The sequence below is a fragment of the Staurois parvus genome, unplaced genomic scaffold, assembly GCF_062004578.1.
Source record: "Staurois parvus isolate SC_StPar_1 unplaced genomic scaffold, SC_StPar_1.0 ptg000138l, whole genome shotgun sequence".
Taxonomy (NCBI): Eukaryota; Metazoa; Chordata; class Amphibia; order Anura; family Ranidae; genus Staurois; species Staurois parvus.
In genome coordinates, this window is record NW_028317934.1 from 2046596 (window position 1) to 2065772 (window position 19177).

At 42.4% G+C, this 19177-nt stretch overlaps 1 protein-coding gene across 1 annotated transcript in view; it reads left to right on the forward strand.

The window, feature by feature from the left end:
* Positions 1–1602: 1602 nt before the first annotated feature.
* The window catches only part of LOC149465262 (doublecortin domain-containing protein 1-like), a 182897-nt gene continuing 165322 nt past the window's right edge, over positions 1603–19177 (forward strand). Inside the window, exons 1-3 of the mRNA XM_089673493.1 lie at positions 1603–1716; positions 6777–6837; positions 18406–18543. Of these exons, the coding sequence (XP_089529619.1) occupies positions 1604–1716; positions 6777–6837; positions 18406–18543 (312 nt within the window). The 5' untranslated portion in view covers position 1603. The remainder of the gene's footprint in view (positions 1717–6776; positions 6838–18405; positions 18544–19177) is intronic.

The window sequence follows — 19177 nt, forward strand, 5'->3', positions numbered from 1 at the left end:
TTATCACCTACTCTCCTCTCCTTTAGGCATACCCTGAAAACCCATCTCTTCAGGGAAGCCTACCCCACCCCCTGCTAACTTGCCGACCTCCTCCACTCTTCCTACCACTCCATCCCCCACAGCTATCTCCTCCTGTGCCACCATCCCCTCCCTCCTAGATTGTAAGCTCGAAAGAGCAGGGCCCTCAATCCCCTCATGTTTTGCATTGTATTGGTATTGTTCTGTCACATGTTCTGTCCCCCTCTGTAATGTACAGCGCTGAGCGAACTATCGGTGCTTTATAAATACTGTATAATAATAATCATTTATTAATTTTATGACACTGGTTGCAAACCATTCTGTGTTTTCTAATGGACATCGTGGCAGTAGTTGCTTTAGGACTGTGTCTTTCTAATTGATGTGTCCTACAGAACACTATGAATTAGAGACCTCTGATCATGCACTCCATGTCCAACATGCTGCCTCAGAATGCACAATAAGGACAAAAAAATGCTGTCCCAAAAATGTTCAACTTAAATAAAAAGGCACAAAATTATGTGAAATAATTGTATATGTATATCGCACCATATTAACAACAACAACTAAAGTCTGGTCCCCCTCAGAGGCTGAGCTGTGGGTTCTGGTCCCACCCCTGCTTTCCTTTCTGAGTCCTGCAGGTGACACAAGAAGCTCCAAAGCTGAAACAGAGATAGTGGTATCATCTGCCTAGCTATTCAATGAGGTAGGGATGTATGAATTGAAAGAATATTATTATTCCTCTTGTGCAAAGTAAAAATATTACACATGCCTAAATACAAATACAACTCAAACTTGAAAAAACATTTTTTTAAAATCTTTTATTACTTGAGGGAATATATTGCTTTTTCCAGTATGATGTGATACTATTCTGCTATTTTAGATACAAATAACCCTTACTGGAGTTTTTCTTTATCACAAATCTGTGAAATCTCAGCTATAACCTTTTTCTTATTACAAAACTTTTATCACATTTAGCTCAGTTCGCTTTTCCCCTTTTGCCCTTGTTGTTCCCAGGCAAGTAAATCATGGTTATTATTTTACATTTTGCATGCCAACTGCTGCAGTACATGCATTATGTAATATTAAAATTATTAACCGCCACATTGCGGGATAAGTGACCTACCCTTGGTGTCAAATCCTCTTAACCTTTGTAACAACTTTACAGGCAAGTCTCATTGGGAACATATGTATAATTTTTCTTAATTATCTCCAAGGCGGCAGCGTTTCTGTAATCTTTTCGGTTCAGCGGCCTTTTGTCAGCACGTACGTGTTGGAAGGAAAATGAGGTGTTAGGAGTACAGCAAGTGACACGTTATAGAACCTGCATCATTACCCTGCGAGACGCAGCTAGGATAGAGCAGGGTGGAAATACCAGAGGTCTTCTCTGCAGCGTGATGAACCGTAAAATTCTGCCGCAGTTGTAAAAAGGATCAGTGCCGGGAAACAGGGATCGGCCACTAAGTTGTGGATAGTGTTTAGCTTCTAATAGGTTTGATTATTCAGCTATGATGACCTCTTTATTAGGACAGAATGTTTCATTTTCTGGTGCTTTTCACAGATTTAATGTCTTTCTTACTAGGCTGGCATGATCCTGAGTAAAGCAATGCCACAGATCTGCCTGGCTGTGGGGGAGCCCATTATTCTGAGCAATGCGGAGGGTACCATTATGGAAGGGTATAAACTCACACTTCAGAAAAGGTAAGAATGCTTAGCTGGTGACCAGCAATGTCAGACAATATATTTTTTTACGTTTTCAAAGACACATAGGTTAATGCTCTTATATCTCTCTCTATATCACCCATGAGATGACGGTGTCCCATTCTCGCCACTTTCTGCTGGATTGGATTTCTATAAATGATGCTGGATAGCTGCTCTTAGGATCAGAGCAGGGTGGAACCTTACCCAATTGCTATCTATGTTCCTGATAAAATCACCACAGCTGCATCTTCTTTCCTCTACCCCCCTAACTTTCCATTGACATAGATCAGGGGTGTCAAGCTCCATTTCATCACAGGCCATATCAGCATTATGATTGCCCTCAAAGGGCCGGTTGTACTTGTAAGGCTAAATGTCCAGAGCACTTCACCCCCCCATTACATCAGATGTCAAGAATTCCACACCCTCCCTAACATCACCGTGCATCCCCTTTGGGGGCAGAGCTGGAAAGCACAAAGTACAGGGTCTGGAGGAGGACCAGAGGAGGAGTGGAGTCAGTTACCCGAGTCTGCTGGATGGTGAGATCAGGGGTGGCAGAGATGAGGGGGTACTGCAGCTGAACTGAGAGGAGCAGAATTTGGCAGAGGAGTTCTCTCCTCCTCTCTGCTGCCAACTGCTGAGACAAGGTAGGGGCAGAGACAATGGGGTACCTGCAGGAGAGGTGCAATGGCCACATGAAATGGCTTAGAAGGCCGGATTCGGTTTGACACCTGTGACATAGATGCTTACATCGCCAAAAGAACTGCAGTTTTGGGAAAACATTGACATGTTACAAATGATCCCCTTTTCAGGTCACTTCTCCAGCTGCAAAATTTGTGAAAGACAGCGGTGGTCCTGTACCATTTTGTTAAAATGTTATTACTGGTTTCCTGATATTTGAAACAGACTCAAGATTTTAGGGAGTTGCGCAGCATTTCCTGACATTGTTCCTAAGGAAAGGATTGCTGTAAGTCCACTTTCCAGCATTGGAGGAAGGGTGCTCTATTTTTCTGTTGTGGAGAGGAAAGTGAGAGAACAGTAATTTTCATGTCTTGCCACAGATTCTCAATTGGATTTAGGTCTGGACTTTGACTGGGCCATTATAACACATGAATATGCTTTGATCTAAATCATTCCATTGTAGCTCTGGCTGTATGTTTAGGGTCGTTGTCCTGCTATAAGGTGAACCTCTGCCCAGTCTCAAGTCTTTTGCAGACTCTTAACCCCTTCACGCCTAAGGGTAAAACAAATCTAAATGCCTAAGCACAATTCTGCACCGTTGACATGTGATAGCAAAACCGTACATATCATCACAACTACTTTGCACATCCAGGTGGATTATACCTTGATTTTTTCAGGACAAATTGGGCTTTCATTTGGTGGTAAATGGTAACGGATATCTCCTGATTTTTTTTTTTATTATCAAAGGAAAACTGGCCAAAAATAGTAAAAAAAATCCTTTTATTTTAATTTAGCTATGTGTTTCTTGTTATGACCATAACCTACCACCAAAGAGAAACCCAAAATAAATTCTCCAGCTCTTGACGATCGCAGCGATACCATATATGTGTATGTTATTTGTTGTTTGTACCCTTAGTACAGCCCAGAAACCATAGTGCGCATTTTGTTTTTGTCTTTTTTTTTTTTTTTTTACCTAAAACACACTGACACTAACTGACACTGACATTAAGATTAACTGACACTGATACCAATTTTTTTTAAATCCTGACCTTGACTTTTGACCCTGACCTTTGACCTTGACCTTTGACCTTGACCCTGACCTAAACACTAACCCTGGCACTGAACTAGATCAAACCTTGATCTAGGTATTTTTTTTTATTTTTTCTTTTATTTTTTTAATATTTATTTATTTATCTTTTTTTTTTTTTTTACAAACTTTTTTTTTTCCTTCTCTCTGACAGGAGTTCGAGAGATACAATGTATCTCTCTTCTCCATTCATAGAGAGAGAGAGAGAAAAAAAACAAGGGGGCCGGGCTGCACAGTGACTGATCACTGTGATAGCCAATCAGAGGCTATCACAGCGATCATGTGACCCGGAACCGGGAGTCCCGGGTCCCGATCGTTAGAACGGGACCCGGTGCTCTCAGTGACACCGTGGTCTCGGTGCTGGGAGCGCGCTGAGGGGCGCGCTCCCAACACAAAGACAGGTACGCAAATATGCGGCCCCACGGAAAAAAGCCCAGGTCCGTGAGGCCGCATATTTGTGTTACGTCGCCGTCAAGGGGTTAACTTGTTTTTTTCTAAGATTGCCCTGTATTTGGCTCCCAACCATTTTCCCATCAACTCTGACTAGCTCCCCTGTCCTTGCTGAAGAAAGGCTTCCCCACAACATGATGCTGCCACCACCATGTTTCACAGTGGAGATGGTGTGTTCAGGGTGATGTGCAGTGTTAGTTTTCTGCCACACATAGCGTTTTACTTTTAGGCCAAAAACTTCAGTTTTGGTCTTATCTGACCAGAGCACCTTCTTCCACATGTTTGCTGTGTCCCCCACTTGGCTTCTTGCAAACTGCAAACGGGAGTTCTTATGGCTTTCTTTCAACAACGGCTTTCTACTTGCCACTCTAGCTGGCTGCTCCAGAGTTACCATGAGCCTCTTGGCTGCTTCTCTGATTAATGCTCTCTTTGCCCAGCCTGTCAGTTTGGTGGACGGCCATGTCTTGGTAGGTTTGCAGTTGTGCCATACGCTTTCCATTTTCAGATGGTGGATTGAACAGTGCTACGTGAGATGTTTAAAGCTTTTGATTTTTTTTTAACAACCTAACCCTGCTTTAAACTTCTCCACAACTTTATCCCTGACATGTCTGTTGTGTTCCTTGTCTTTCATGATGTTTGTTCACTAATGTTCTCTAACAAACCTCTGAGGGCTTCACAGAACAGCTGTATTTATACTGAGATTAAATTACACACAGGTGGACTCTATTTACTAATTAGCTACCCCTATTAGCTGTCACAATTTTAAAAACATGCGGTCATGCAGGGCTCTGCCCACCCGGCCACATCATTCATTCACAGTGTCTTGTGAATGGGAAACAACAAATACCAACAGCCTTTGCGGCTGTCGGCTTTTAGTTCTCAATGAACTACCACAGCACTGTTGTATGATGCACGGGCAGGCAGAAATAACTGACAGTCTGCAGGAGACTTACATGGAACCAACCATTTACCTGCAAAAAAATGTGCTTTTATTATTTTTTGCAAAAATTTTTGTTAATATCCTTCAACCATTTAGGAACTGGCATTTAAGAACTGCCCTATAGCAGATATAATGCTGCGGGGTGGCCGCGGTCTGCAAAATCATGTAAAAATATGTGATTTTGCATTTCCGGGTAGGGGGCACGCACGCAGTAGGGCATCCGCCCTACCCACATCTCCCGGAGATGTCAATCACTGGGTCCCGGACAGCAATTCATGGTCTGGACTCGGTGATCGGTGGAGAAGCTGACAGGGGAGAGATCTGTGTGTAAACAACACAGGCCTCTCTCCTGTCAGCAGAGCAAAAGAAAGCAGTATATCTCCTAGTAAAACAGCACACAGTTAACCCATTGATCACCCCAGATGTTAACCCCTTTCTGCCGAGTGTCATTAGTACAGTGTCAGTGCTTTTTGTGAGCACTGATCACTGTATTAGTGTCACTGGAGATGTCAGTGGCAGTTTGTCAGTTCCCGCCCAGTGGCAGTGTCTAAATGCCCAGCGCAGTCCCGCTATAAGTCGCTGATCACCGCCATTACTGGTATAATAGAAAAAAGAAAAATTGGGATTTTGTTTACCAAACACATGTAGCAGAATACATTTTGGCCTAAATTTATGAATACATTTTATTAATTTTTTATTTTTTTTTACTGGATGTGTTTTATAGCAAAAAGTCAAAAATATAGTTTTTTTTCCCTCAAAATTGTCATTTTTTTTTTTGTTCTATATTATAGAGTTAAATTGGAGCTCCACCCAAAAGGGGAAGTTCTGCTTTAAGGACTGGCACCTTTGGAGAGCGGGGGGGAGTGTGCGTGCAACCGAAATTGACAGGTACCTGCTCCCACTTCAGAGGCAGAAGTTGTCCTCCCCTCTCCCTCCCCATAGTCTTCTGGGACATGTGACAAATCCCATAAGACTATGGGAGCATTCACAAAGCGCATGTGTAGTGAGCACCTGGCTGTGAACCCGAAAGCTGTCACTGCCGGGTGCCCACACTGACGAACACAGGGCGGCTGGTGAAACGGGCTGCAGTGAGGATACAGCGGGATTGAGAGACAGGAAAGTGTCCATTTTTTAAAAGTCAGTAGCTACAGTTTGTGTAGCGGCTGACTTTTATTTTTTTTTATTTTCCCTGGAACTCTGCTTTAAGGACTTTCAGCTATTTTTTTTACATTTAAATGTTACATTCTACAAGTCTTTAATGCTTATTAATAAATGTCAATATTCCTAAAAATTGGGCTATTTTGATTTTGAAAATTCGGTCACTTCCAGGATGGGTCGATCTTGCCCACTCCCTCTCACCTTCACACACTCGTATAGGCCCATCACTATGGTGGATTTGCCTCCCTGGTCAGTAGGAATAAACAGGAGGTGAGAAGGCACTGCTAAAAAAGCCTGAATTTTTCAAGAAAGCTTGGAGGACAGAATTTCCTGTATTTAGATCTAGTGACTGCATTGTGTCTAGTGCATTGCAGACACCTCCATTGTAGGCCTTATTTGAGGGAACTGAACCAACTGACTGGAAAAATCTATTACTTTGTCAAGATCGATTGACCCAGAGGGTTTCTACAGTTCATTGTCAGCCTTTACAGATATGCTAGTTTCCCAGTTCAACCATTATTGACCATATGGGATGATGATCATTTTGTGTGTTTGGGTAGCCTAACTGTGCTGATAAAGCCAATGCACTGAATTAGACTTAACCTGCAAGGAAAATGATAAATTCTAGAGGGATAACAGGCACAGCAGGGTCTTTTCTATAAAAGTCATCTTACCTCTGACAAGCTTGGCACATGTCAGTCTTCCCTTGAAGGCAGCATAACTCAAATACTGATATTTGTATTTCAGGGGCCGGAATGAAAGTGGACAGCTATGGGGCTTTAGTAACAAGGGTTCAATCTTCCCCAAGGTATGCCAGTAATTTCCATCAAGTTTACCTGAAGAACAGATTATTATGACTGCATGTACGTTGTATCATTGTTCTTGTGTTTTTGCCATTTGCACAGGAAGGCGTTCTCAGTTCTCATTGCAAATTGATACCTTTTGTTGTCTATAAGCAAGAAAACAAATGTGAAGGTGTACATCAACTGAGCTTGGGAGTGCTGAGATGTAAAAAAAATAATTGTAGTAGAAAAAAAACTGATCCCAATGTTAATAGCGACAGAGCCATTTAGCTCCTTAAACATAAATATAAATAATTAGAAAATTTGTCCCAATGAATGAATCTTTTGACAACTGTTAATATAATTACTGCAGACATCTTGACCTTTATCTACGGGCTTGGCCGTTACATGGACAGAGCAGACCACTTGTGTAAATGCTTGTAACAGGTCTTCAAAGGATTGCTCCACCATACATGAAAACTCAAAGCCCAACCCAGCAAAATCTTAATTGGTTAAGGTGGGAAAGGGTCAGAATGTCTGGCAGAGTTTTATTTCTGACTGTGCCCCATTTACTCTGACTTCATGTCCTGATGACAGAATGCCAGGAAATTATGGGAAGCTTCTTCAAATGGAATAGACAACAAAAAAATACTTTTTTCAGTGAAGAAGGGTTTGAACATCCTTCCAGTGTTGTATTGCTATCTTTATATTCTTGTTAGTGTCATTCCACTACCTCTCATAGTGTCACAGGGACAGTAAGCGAGGAGAAATTTCCCATTCAAACCAAGACAGCAAAAAAAAAAATTTGTTTCTTTGTAATTACCTTAAGAAATTGTTTAGGGCAACAGGGTTAGAGGAGCAGCATCAAGCTTCAAAATGTACAGGCTGTGATATTTTTTTCCATATTGTGTTCACTCTTCCACTCCTGTGTACTTCTGGACCTTTTTGGTTTAATTTAGCAAGGTAACTGTAGGGTGTGCAAGGGATAGTCAAAGCAGTCAGAATACTATTTAAAGTCCAAAAGCTATTTATCATTTCCCCTGTTTAGTGATCTGTACAGTCCTGCATAAAAAGCAGACAATATGTTTCCTTATTCTACGTTTTACTAAAGTAATTACATCACAAGGGGCAGAGCTTGCATGAAAGGATGTCATCTTTCTGGTTAGTCTAGGATAGCTTGGTGTCTAAATACCTGTCAAGGTCCTACCTTTTCCCTGAGGTTATGTTACTCCATGTGCTGGCGTCCATCTTGGATTTCTGCTGTGCATGGTGGGAATCCTTTTATGCCTTCAGGTCTCTGAGGTCCATCCCCCAGAGGGGTGCGGCTGATGACATATAAGCCTGTGGTCCGTACATGCTCTTTGCACTTGTGTCTTGTGTCTTTGTGTCGCTATTACTCTGTTCTGACTCTCGTGACTCTCCTGGTATCTGATTCGGCTTGTGACTCAACTATTCTTTGCGTTCTCCTTTGCTCTGACCCTCTGTTGCTGAACCCGGCTCATGACCTGTGATTCTCGTCTGCTGTCCTGTACTGTGTTGTCCTGTTGTTGTTGACCCGGCCTGTCTGACTACTCTTTTGTCTCTTCTTCCAGCTACACGCCATTGGCGGCGGCCATTACCGCAGCTGAGGTGTCTCGGGGGCCGCGACCTGGTTCCTGGCTGCGTCAAGTCCATCCCCACCATCAGGGGCCCTGGTGAAGGGCAGCCTGGGACTTAGACTCCGCGCCCTGAGGGACTTCAGTCTGTGGGTGGTGGTTGTCGTCAGCCAGGGCGTTACATTGTTAGGCCTGCCTGTCCGTTCCTCGGCCCCCGCCCTGACAATACCCCTGCCACTCTATCCAAAAAAATCAAAATGTTTTAGTATGGAAGTTTCCTAAAAGGTGCCCATTGATTTGAAAGTAAGTTTGGACATGTAGACATGATGCGGCTGAACAGTTAGCAAACATTATTAAGGTAAGATCAGTAGCGAACTAAAGATGTTTTCAAACCTTGTCAATCTATGGTTCCACCAGGACTCAATTACATCTTCGCACAGCTTTGCACACTAGAATACGCCATTCTGCAAAGTCCTTTGGTGGCTATCTGAGACTCCTGTTCCTAAATAAATATGTATAAAACTAAATATCACCTACTGTAATAAGCAAAGCCACACAAAATGTATATTTCTGTTCTAGGAGGAAGCTGGGACTTATTTAACTCACCAAACAGTAGTCTGTGCATTAAAGAGTATTTGTGTGCCTTGCAATATCTACTGGATTCTTCATAAGAATACATGAAAAACTCAGACAGGCCAAGGACAACAGTAGCATTTTCGGGTTTAAGCCAATCTCTTAACCTGTCAAGACTATACCATTGGTTGAAGGATTTCCCTTGACTGGGGTTCCAGATAGCTCTGGTCAGTCAAAAACTGACCAGTGCTGCAACCCGCCCCCCAAGAAAAGTGTATTTTTGGTGTTGTGCTTAACATAGTTAACAGCAGTATTTCTCTACACAAGTCCTCAGACATCCATTCACAGAGAGGACAACCTGTACCCATCAGCCCTCTAAAACATTCTCCAAGACAGACCAGCATGCAGCTAATTAGAACATCATAAAGCAAATCTTTAAAAAGTGACTACATTGACAGCTAAAAAGTATATGCATGTATTTCTCATCTACATGGAGCCACAATCTTATGTTCAGTTTACTCCTTTATATTTTCTATGCTTTTCAAACTTCAAGGTCACTGACATTCAAGTCAATATCCTAAGTGCTAAACCATTGACATTTAAATAGTACTTACACATATATTAAGGCACTATTCAGTTTTGTTGGTGGCCAGACATTAATAAAACTAAACATTTCACAAAGCCATTATGCTAACATTCCTGTCTTTTATCAGTTTGACAGACTAAATAATTACAGAATGCTAGAAACAAGGACACATAGGAACACATAAATGGATCTTTTGCACGACAAGACTTATTGATGAAAATTGAGATGAATGTTCTTGTTTCATCTGAAAAAAAACTGTAAGGGTGAATAGATGAGGTGCTTCAGGAGTTATGTGATGTGGCTCCTGGCCTTATATTGTGACTTATGGTGTTTTAAAATCCAAAGTTGATACAGTGCCTCGGAAAAGTATTCATACCCCTTGAAATTTTCCACATTTTGTCATGTTACAACGAAAAACGTAAATGTATTTTATTGGGATTTGATGTGACAGACCAACACAAAGTGGCACATAATTGAGAAGTGGAAGGAAAATGATAAATGGTTTTCAACATTTTTTTACAAATAAATATCTGAAAAGTGTGGCGTGCATTTGTATTCAGCCCCCCGAGTCAATACTTTGTCAAACAACCTTTTGCTGCCATTACAGTTGCAAGTCTATTTGGGGATGTCTCTACCAGCTTTGCACATCTGGAGACTGAAAATTTTGCCCATTCTTCTTTGCAAAATAGCTCAAGCTCTGTCAGATTGGATAAAGAGTGTCTGTGAACAGCAATTTTCAAGTCTTGCCACAGATTCTCAATTGGATTTAGTCTGGACTTTTGACTGGGCAATTTTAAGACATGACTATGCTTTGATCGAATCCATTCCATTGTAGCTCTGACTGTTTAGGGTCGTTGTCCTGCTGGAACCTCCGCTCAAGTCTCAAGTCTTTTGCAGACTCTAATAGGTTTTCTTTTAGGATTGCCCTGTATTTGGCTCCATCCATCTTCCCATCAACTCTGACGAGTTTCCCTGTCCTTGCTGAAGAAATTCATACCCACAACATGATGCTGCCACCACCATATTTCACAGTGGGGATGTTGTATTCAGGGTGATGTGCAGTGTTAGTTTTCCACCACACATAGTGTTTTGCGTTTAGGCCAAAAACTTCAATTTTGATCTCATCTGAACAGAGCACGTTCTTCAACATGTTTGCTGTGTCCCCCCACATGGCTTCTTGCATGCTTCTTACAAACTGGTGGACTCTATTTACTAATTAGGTGACTTCTGAAGGCAATTGGTTTCACTAGATTTTAGTTAGGGGTATCAGAGTAATAGGGCTGAATACAAATGCACGCCACACTTTTCAGATATTTATTTGTAAAAAAATTTGAAAATCATTTATCATTTTCCTTCCACTTCACAATTATGTGCCACTTTGTGTCGGTTTATCACATCAAATCCCAAATGTGGAAAATTTCAAGGGGTATGAATACTTTTTCCAGGCACTGAAAGTACACTGTTCTCTATGAATTCGGGCAGAACTGGAGGAATCTGAGGTGTCATAGTCAATGTGCCTACAAAATTACAGCTGCAAACTCACTTTCTAATTTTGGTTTTTTTTTCTAAAGCTGAGTTCCAGGAACAGATTATAGACATTCAAATATGTAGAAATCAAATATTTAAAGGGTTTAGTGGTAGTTTGTGTCACAAGACATAGTGGAAAAGCTTTAAAGTTAGAAAAATTCCAACATGCAGGCCAACGGATTCTTCTCACGAAGTTAATGCTTCCTAGACTACTTGTCTCAACAGCCCTTGCAGCTAACTAATCCTGTGGGCATGCATGAGTTTGGGTGTAACCAAGAACAACAGTACTGTCAATGTAACATATAACATATTTTAGGTACAGTGGGGCTGATTTTCTAAAACTGGGGAGTGCCAGATCTGGTGCAGTTGTGCATGGTAGTCAATCAGCTTTTAACGTTAGCTTGTTCAATTAAGCTTTGACAATGAAACCTGGAAGCTGATTGGTTTCTATGCAGTGCTGCACCAGATTTTCCACTTTCCAGTTTTAGTGAATCCCCAACCCCAACAGAGTACACATCATTTGGCCCAACTCACCAGCAGTGTCGGGTACGTGCAGGTCCAGGCCAGGGACAAAAATTAGGCCCGGGAATTTTAGACTGAGCAGCAGCAAATTATAAATAATGACAATTACAGTTGCAAGAAAAAGTATGTGAACCCCTTGGGATTACATGGAGTTTTGCATGAATTGGGCATAAAATGTGCTCTGAACGTCATTTAAGTCACAACAATAGAAGAACACAGTCTACTGAACATAATACTACACAAACATTAGATGTTGCCATGGTTTAATTGCACATAACATGTAAACATTCACAGTGCAGGGAGGAAAAAGTATGTGAACCTTTGGACTTAATAACTGGTTGACCCTCCTTTGGCAGCAATAACCTCAACCAAACGTTTCCTGTAGTTGCAGATCAGACCTGCACAACGATCTGGAGTAATTTTGGACCACTCCTCTTCACAAAATTGTTTCAGTGTAGCAATATTCTTGGGATGTCTCGTGTGAATCTCTCTCTTAAGGTCATGCCACAGCATTTCAATCGGGTTGAGGTCAGGACTCTGACTGGGCCACTCCAAAAGGTGTATTCTGTGCTGTTGCAGCCATTGTTTTGTTGAATTACTTGTATGCTTTGGGTCATTGTCCTGTTGCATCACTCATCCTCTGCGGAGCTTCAGTTGGCAGACAGATGGTCATACATTTTCCTGCAAAATGTCTTGATAAACTCTGGAATTCATTTTCCCATCAATGACAACAATCCGTCCAGGCCCTGAGGCAGCAAAGCAGCCCCAAACCATGATGCTCCCTCCGCCATGTTTTACAGTGGGGATGAGGTTTTGATGTTGGTGTGCTGTGCCTTTTTTTCTCCACACATAGTGTTGTGTGTTCTTCCCAAAGAACTCAATCTTGGTTTCATCTATCCACAGTATATTTTGCCAGTAGTGCTGTGGAACATTCAGGTGCTCTTTTGCAAACTTCAAACGTGCTGCAATATTCTTTTTGGACAGCAATGGCTTCCTCCGTGGTGTCCTCCCATGTACTCCATTCTTGTTTAATGTTTTCCTTATTGTAGATGTGTCAACAAAAATGTTAGCATGTGCCAGAGATTTCTGTAGGTCTTTAGCTGACACTCTGGGATTCTTCTTTACCTCATGCAGCATTCTGCGCTGTGCTCTTGCAGTCATTTTTACAGGACGACCACGCCTAGGGAGAGTAGCAACAGTGCTAAACTTTCTCCATTTGTAGACAGTCTGTCTTACCGTGGACACATGAACATCAAGGCTTTTGGAGATACTTTTGTAACCCTTTCCAGCTTCATGCAAGTCAACAATTCTTGATCGTAGGTCTTCTGAGAGCTCTTTTCTGCGAGGCATGGTTCACATCAGACAGTGCTTCTTGACACCAGTAAACCCAAAACAGGTGTGTGTTTTTTAAGGGCAGGACAGCTGTCAGCAACACATCCAATATCATCACACTGATTGGAGTCAAGGTTGGCTCACTCCTGGCTCCAATTAGCTCTGGGAGAAGTCATTAAGCTAGGGCCTCACATACTTTTTCCTCCCTGCACTGTGAATGTTTACATGTTATGTGCAATTAAACCATGGCAACATCTAATGTTTGTGTAGTATTATGTTGAGCAGACTGTGTTCTTCTATGGTTGTGACTTAGATGACGTTCAGAGCACATTTTATGCTTAATTCATGCAAAACTCAACGTAAACCCAAGGGGTTCACATACTTTTTCTTGCAACTGTACCAGTTTCTCTGTGTCTTTTAGTTATACTTAGCCTGCTTCAGTCACTGTAATTCATCAATCATTTGGAATTATGTAAATAGTTCACTTTACGGGAGGTATGGGCAGACAGTTTCCGAAGAGCAGAAAGGTCAATAAACTACGAAAGTGCTCACCAAAACCCTCGCAGTTCATTGAGGACTTCAAGCCACATGCTGCAGTGGAAGAAGGGAATTGAAGTCCATCCACTCACAGATTGCTGTGAAGGAATGGCATTGCTGTGTGGGCTGAACCCTGCACAGCTGCACTATTTTTAAATTGTGGCAGTGAGTGCAAGGAGAAGAATCCCCACCCACTCTCACAGGGTAGGAATGGGAAAGGGGGGGAGGGTGGGTTGGGAGACTGCTGGAGCATGTTACACCCTAAATATGGGTATAAGCTGTAACATAGTCCCCAAGGTGAACTTATCCTTTAAATGAGTTAGTAAATCCAGACATTTCCTATCAAATTCTAATTGATATCGATATTTTAAAGTGTAGGTCCTTTTCACACAGACGGACTGATCAGGTCCACCTGTCAGTTTTTCAGGTGGACCTGATTGGACCACCCATTGCCCTCTATGGAGTGGTGGTTTCAACGGACATGTGTATGTTGACACATGCCGACATCTAATTTGATCCTATCTGCTGACATCCGATCCTTGCATCTGGCGGATGAGATCGGAAGACAGTCGGATGCAAATGGACAGGTGGTCTGTTTCCATCCAACCGTCTATAGAGGAAAGCGGATTGTGTCCATGTCTCCATATCAACAGAGTGGAACTATTAGTTGTTATATGTCGTTGATAGAAAATTCTATTTTACTATATGATATATTTGATTTAATCAATTAGTCCCTACCTATTTTTAGGAGGGACATATAGTGTTCACATCAGAAAATGCCTACAGCATTTAAAAGGAGCAGCCACTATGTGGCCTAAGGAACGTTGCTCTGACACTTCAGGTGATCCTCACCGTGCTTCCCTGGCACCATTTCTACGAACGGCTCGTCTCTTCCTGGTTGTTGGTCTCCTCCCAGTCCAGAGCAGCTCCCTCTCCAGACGATCTTTCCCCCCGGGTTCTGGTTCTTCTCCCCCCCATGTGCATGCCTGTGTCCACCATCTCTTCATCCATGTAAGCGCCTGTGGCACTGTCCCAGAACATACACAGGCCGATAAGGTTAACAAGCAGCCTGTCGGCCCCGACCCCCATCCCCACCAGCAGTTGCCTGTGGCTTGGTGAAGTGATCAATGGCCTCCAGCAGGCCCAGACTCACCCTCACCCTCTGGAGCTCTCTTGTAAGGGCATGTGGTGCCCTATGGCCAGTCCGGGCCTGAGTGCGTGGCAAAGCTTAGCTGCTTTACACAGGCAGCCAAGGAGAGAATTTTGGACAAGTGTCACGATCAGGGGTCAAGCTCAAAGACCAGTTGCTATAGCAGTGGAAAGGCTTACCTGAAACCAGCAGGATAGGTACACAGGCAGGTCACCGTGGCGGAGGAGTAGGATCACCCTAGGCACGGAGTCTAAGTACCAACCAGTGTTCACCAGAGCTCCTAATGGTGGAGATGGATTTGGCTGCGTGTTAGCGCCAGGTCGCAGTCCTCGGGATCACCCCACCGGGGTAGCGTATGAACAGGTAAGGATGAAACGGAAGCGTGGTCAGTAAACAAGCCAAGGTCGGTAAGGAGCAGTTGCAGGTTTGGATCAGGCAGAAAAGTAGTTGAGAACAAGCCAAGGGTCAATAACAAGTGTAGCAAAATACGGATAACAGTAGAGATGATAAGGAGCACGATATTGGCTGGAGAGCACAATAATCTGGCAAACAGGAAGTGCAGAGACATAGTTTATATCAGGAAGTTCATGGAAGGAGCAAGGGGTTCAAGGTTCATGATAAACAAGGTCAAGGTAGGATCATCCAGATGATTGTCAAGGGAGCTGTTCAGCATTCCAGGTGGCTCAGCAAGAAGAAACATTGCCACTCACCGCAGAATGCCCAGGTTCGGACCCAGGCTCTGACAACAAGATTGAAAAAGGCTTAGATTCAGCAAGGAACAATCCAATTCACCAGCGTACAGGGTACAACAGGGTGGTTAGGGACTCTGTTTTTGGATTTCTTAAAGTAAAATACAGACATTTATTAGCAGAGCTGCATCTTTTATCAATACATGGGATCAGCGTTAGAATAAGGCCATCCAGCACCAAGGGTGAAGTTGAGGAATGGCTTCCCCTTTCTCAACTGCTAATGCATGGTGTTGATGGGCGCACCATACTGTGTGCTCTGGCGCCCTGGTTCTTTGCTCCCCCCCATCCTCTGGCTGCCAGTAGTTGGCATGGAGTTTGCACTGTCCATGTTTATGTATTCATTTACTTTCTAGTAACAGGGTGGGTGGTTGCAAAAGCTCAGTGTGTCTTCCTTGAGGGCTATAGGCAGTTGGGGCAAGAGAAGCACAGTGTGACAGCAGTAGTAGCATAATAGAAGGAAAGCCAGGATCCATAAGTTGCCCACCATCGATCTGGAGCATCCATATAGTGCTCTCAGCAGGGTGCCCTTTCCCCTATATTAGGGTGCTACATCTGGGGAGCCTGAACTTCATGTCCACCCTTTGTTCCAGCCTTGTATGGGACTTCCAGTTTGGTTGTGGTTTTTGTTTGGACTTCAGCTTTATGAAAGTATCTGCATGCACCTACAAAAGTGTATGTGAAGAAGAGGAGTGTCTGAAAGTAAATTTATCCCTAGCATTCATTCAGATGTGAATGTTTCTTGCTCATCTCTGTAGGGCAATGATGAGCTAACCGTGGGTGTTTTCACATCTGCAGGGATGCCAAAGATGCTTTCTTTCAGTAATCTCCTTATACAAAATTGAACTGGTTTGCAAACTTTATGAAAAAGGAATAAAAGAAATATGAACTGACACGACCCCAGATTTTCGTGCAGCTCAGTGAAGACAGCAGGGGAAAGGAAATACACGTGGTTATATGTCTACATGTGCTTGTATAAATTGAAGTAGAAGATAATACTGTAGCAAAACCTTTTTTGTCCATTTTGGTTAGAGTAAGGGAGTTTATTTTTTTGCCATCTGTGTCCCATTGGGGAGATTCACCTTCACTTCCTGTCCCATAGCCAAAACAGAAAGTGAGAGATAATCCCTGCAAATTAAGGGAATTATTTGGGGACCCTCAGGTCACCAGAACTAGTGCCCCCATTGGAAAATTCCCCATCTCTTCCTGTGGACAACCCCCAAGCTGGTATTTTCTTTTACTTTCACTTTTGATGATAATGGCAAACAGGACAAATAGAAAGGGTGTTCTAATCCATCTCTACTCTATCCAAAACCAAAAAAAAAGTTTTTGCTTTTAGTTATACATTAAAACAGCTACTGTGTGTGTAAGATGCATTTGTTCTTTGAAGGTGGATTTGTAATTTTTTATTGGACTGCATGGCTACTAAATTTCATGGATACTTGTCCTCTTCTGACTATTGAATACACGTCCCTTTACCAACTCTCAGAAGACAAATATAATTTGATTTACGTTGAAATCTTCTATATGTACAAAGTTTCAAGAAACTAATTTTAGAATTCTCACTAGATGGGACCGTACCCCGGTCCTCTTGTGTAAACTTTTCCCAAATACCATAGATACATGTTGGCATTGCCGAAGGGAACGAGGTACATTGTTAAATTTTTTGTGGTCCTGTCCTAAATTGATTGGTTTTTGGACAGAGGTTTGCCGCTTGATCCAAAAATTCACTGACTGTGGTGCCGTATGACCCAGCTTTTTTCCTTCTACATGCCTCCAGCATCCCCACCAAAGTATAACAAAAAATCGATCCTTCGCCATCTCCTTAACGCTGCCTAACCTTGTATTCCTCTCAAATGGAAAGCCCTCTGCCCATCTGACTATGGCTCATGAAAGTGGAAGAATTGAACCAGATGGAGGATTTGTTCCTGATCTCATAACACAGAAGAGAGACATACTCCAAGATGTGGGGTTTGTGGAATATGTTTGTCTACTCTGAGGAGGGTAAAGAAATCTTTGAACCGGGCCCTGCTGACTGAGGGTGTTCACTTGTCCCCCCTTGGACGAAAACCTTCCTTTCCCCCTCCTCCTTCTTTCTGCCTCCCCCCAAATCCCCCCTCTCCCCCTCTTTTTTCTTGCTTCCCTTTGTTCCTCTTTCTTATCCGTCTTGTTTTGCTATTAGTTCAGTTTTAATTATTTTAATTCATAATAGTTCATAATATATACTAAATGACTGTGAGACAGTACCAGCCCCCCACAGCCCCCTCCCAAGGGACTTACAGTTCCATGCTTTGCAGATACAAAGTTCTGGTGGTTTGGGTCCTATCGGGCCTAAATGTCTCTCTTTTTAGTAAAGCGTGATCGCAGGATTGGTATATTGGCTCGGATGGGCTCCCTGTAGACATTTTATCTTGTCTTTTACCCTGTATACACTGATTCTAACATTTGTGTCTGGATACATTTCTGTTAACTGTTATGGCTGCTGCCTTGTGTCCTTAAACTTAAATTTATAAAAAAAAAAAGTGATACTTATTCTTGTGTTAATACACGACTGTATGTAAGTAACTCGCTCAATGGCTAATTTTTGTTCACATTTTCACCCTAGGATAGAAGGTGTTTTAGGGCTATAAAACATATCCCTCTCTCCTCATCTCCATAACATAGGGGGAGTTATTCTGTAGTCCAAAGAGAGAAATGGAATCATTACTAACTGATAAGAGTGTAGTCCAGGCGGAGAGCCCAGGAAGTTATCAGCTCACAAGATTTCTGTATGGATCAAAAAGTATTTTTTTTAAATCAAACTTATCGAACAAATTGCTTTCAGTGGTATGTTTAACAGAAAAAAAGAGAAAGTAAAAGAAGTTTACTGTTAGGTTTTACATACCCTATTAAGAAATAAGTGCCTAAAATATAATGGCTCGACAGAAATATACAGTAGGAGGCAGGATATTATAACCAGCAACTGTGTCTTCACTACATATGACAAATATCTTTTTACTAACATCCATATATTTTCTTACTGGCAGGCTAATCCTGAGTTTGTCCTGACCCACCTAGAGGGATTAGACCTAACTGAGAAGACATGTCAGGCAGGGGATCATAAGCCTCCGTACAATATCCCATCTCCTTTTCACCTGGATACTGGCACAGCTTCATCCATAGAGGTCAGTTTGGTGCGAGAGTCTATAGAAATCAGAATAAGATGTTTGTAGTTGTTTTATAGTGATCAGAATATTGCTGAAAGTTTCTAAATTGCCTTGGTTGAGATATCATTCACTGTAAGGTTTGATTCTACATTTAAAGTGTTACTAAACCCACAACAGTAAAATCAGTCTGTATATGCAGTATAGCATGCTTGTTATACTCATTGTGGAATCTAAGGGGTTAATACTCTGCATTGTGTAAAAATGCTCTTTGAGCCTGTCTTCTCTGATCCTCCCCTTCTTCCAATGCCCCCCCCCCCCCCATCTCCTGATAAGACATCTCATGTGGAAATACTCTGCACATGCTCAGTTTGGCGTGAATTGCTAGAGAGGTTTTTTTTTTATTCTTGGGAGAGTGAATGTGATCAGCACAGGGCCAAACAGAGGTCAGGGGTTCTGCATCCTCCTAGAGCAGAAGGAGAACTCCTCCTACAAGCTTTACCCAGTGCCCTGCTGAACACTGATAGAAGTCACAAGACTGCTCTAACTGCTGATGATAAAAGGTATTTAGTAGTTTATATTTACTAAAATAATTGCATTTCCATGTTCTGTGTACTGTGGGAGACCAGATATAGTGAATGCAGGGACCGGGGTT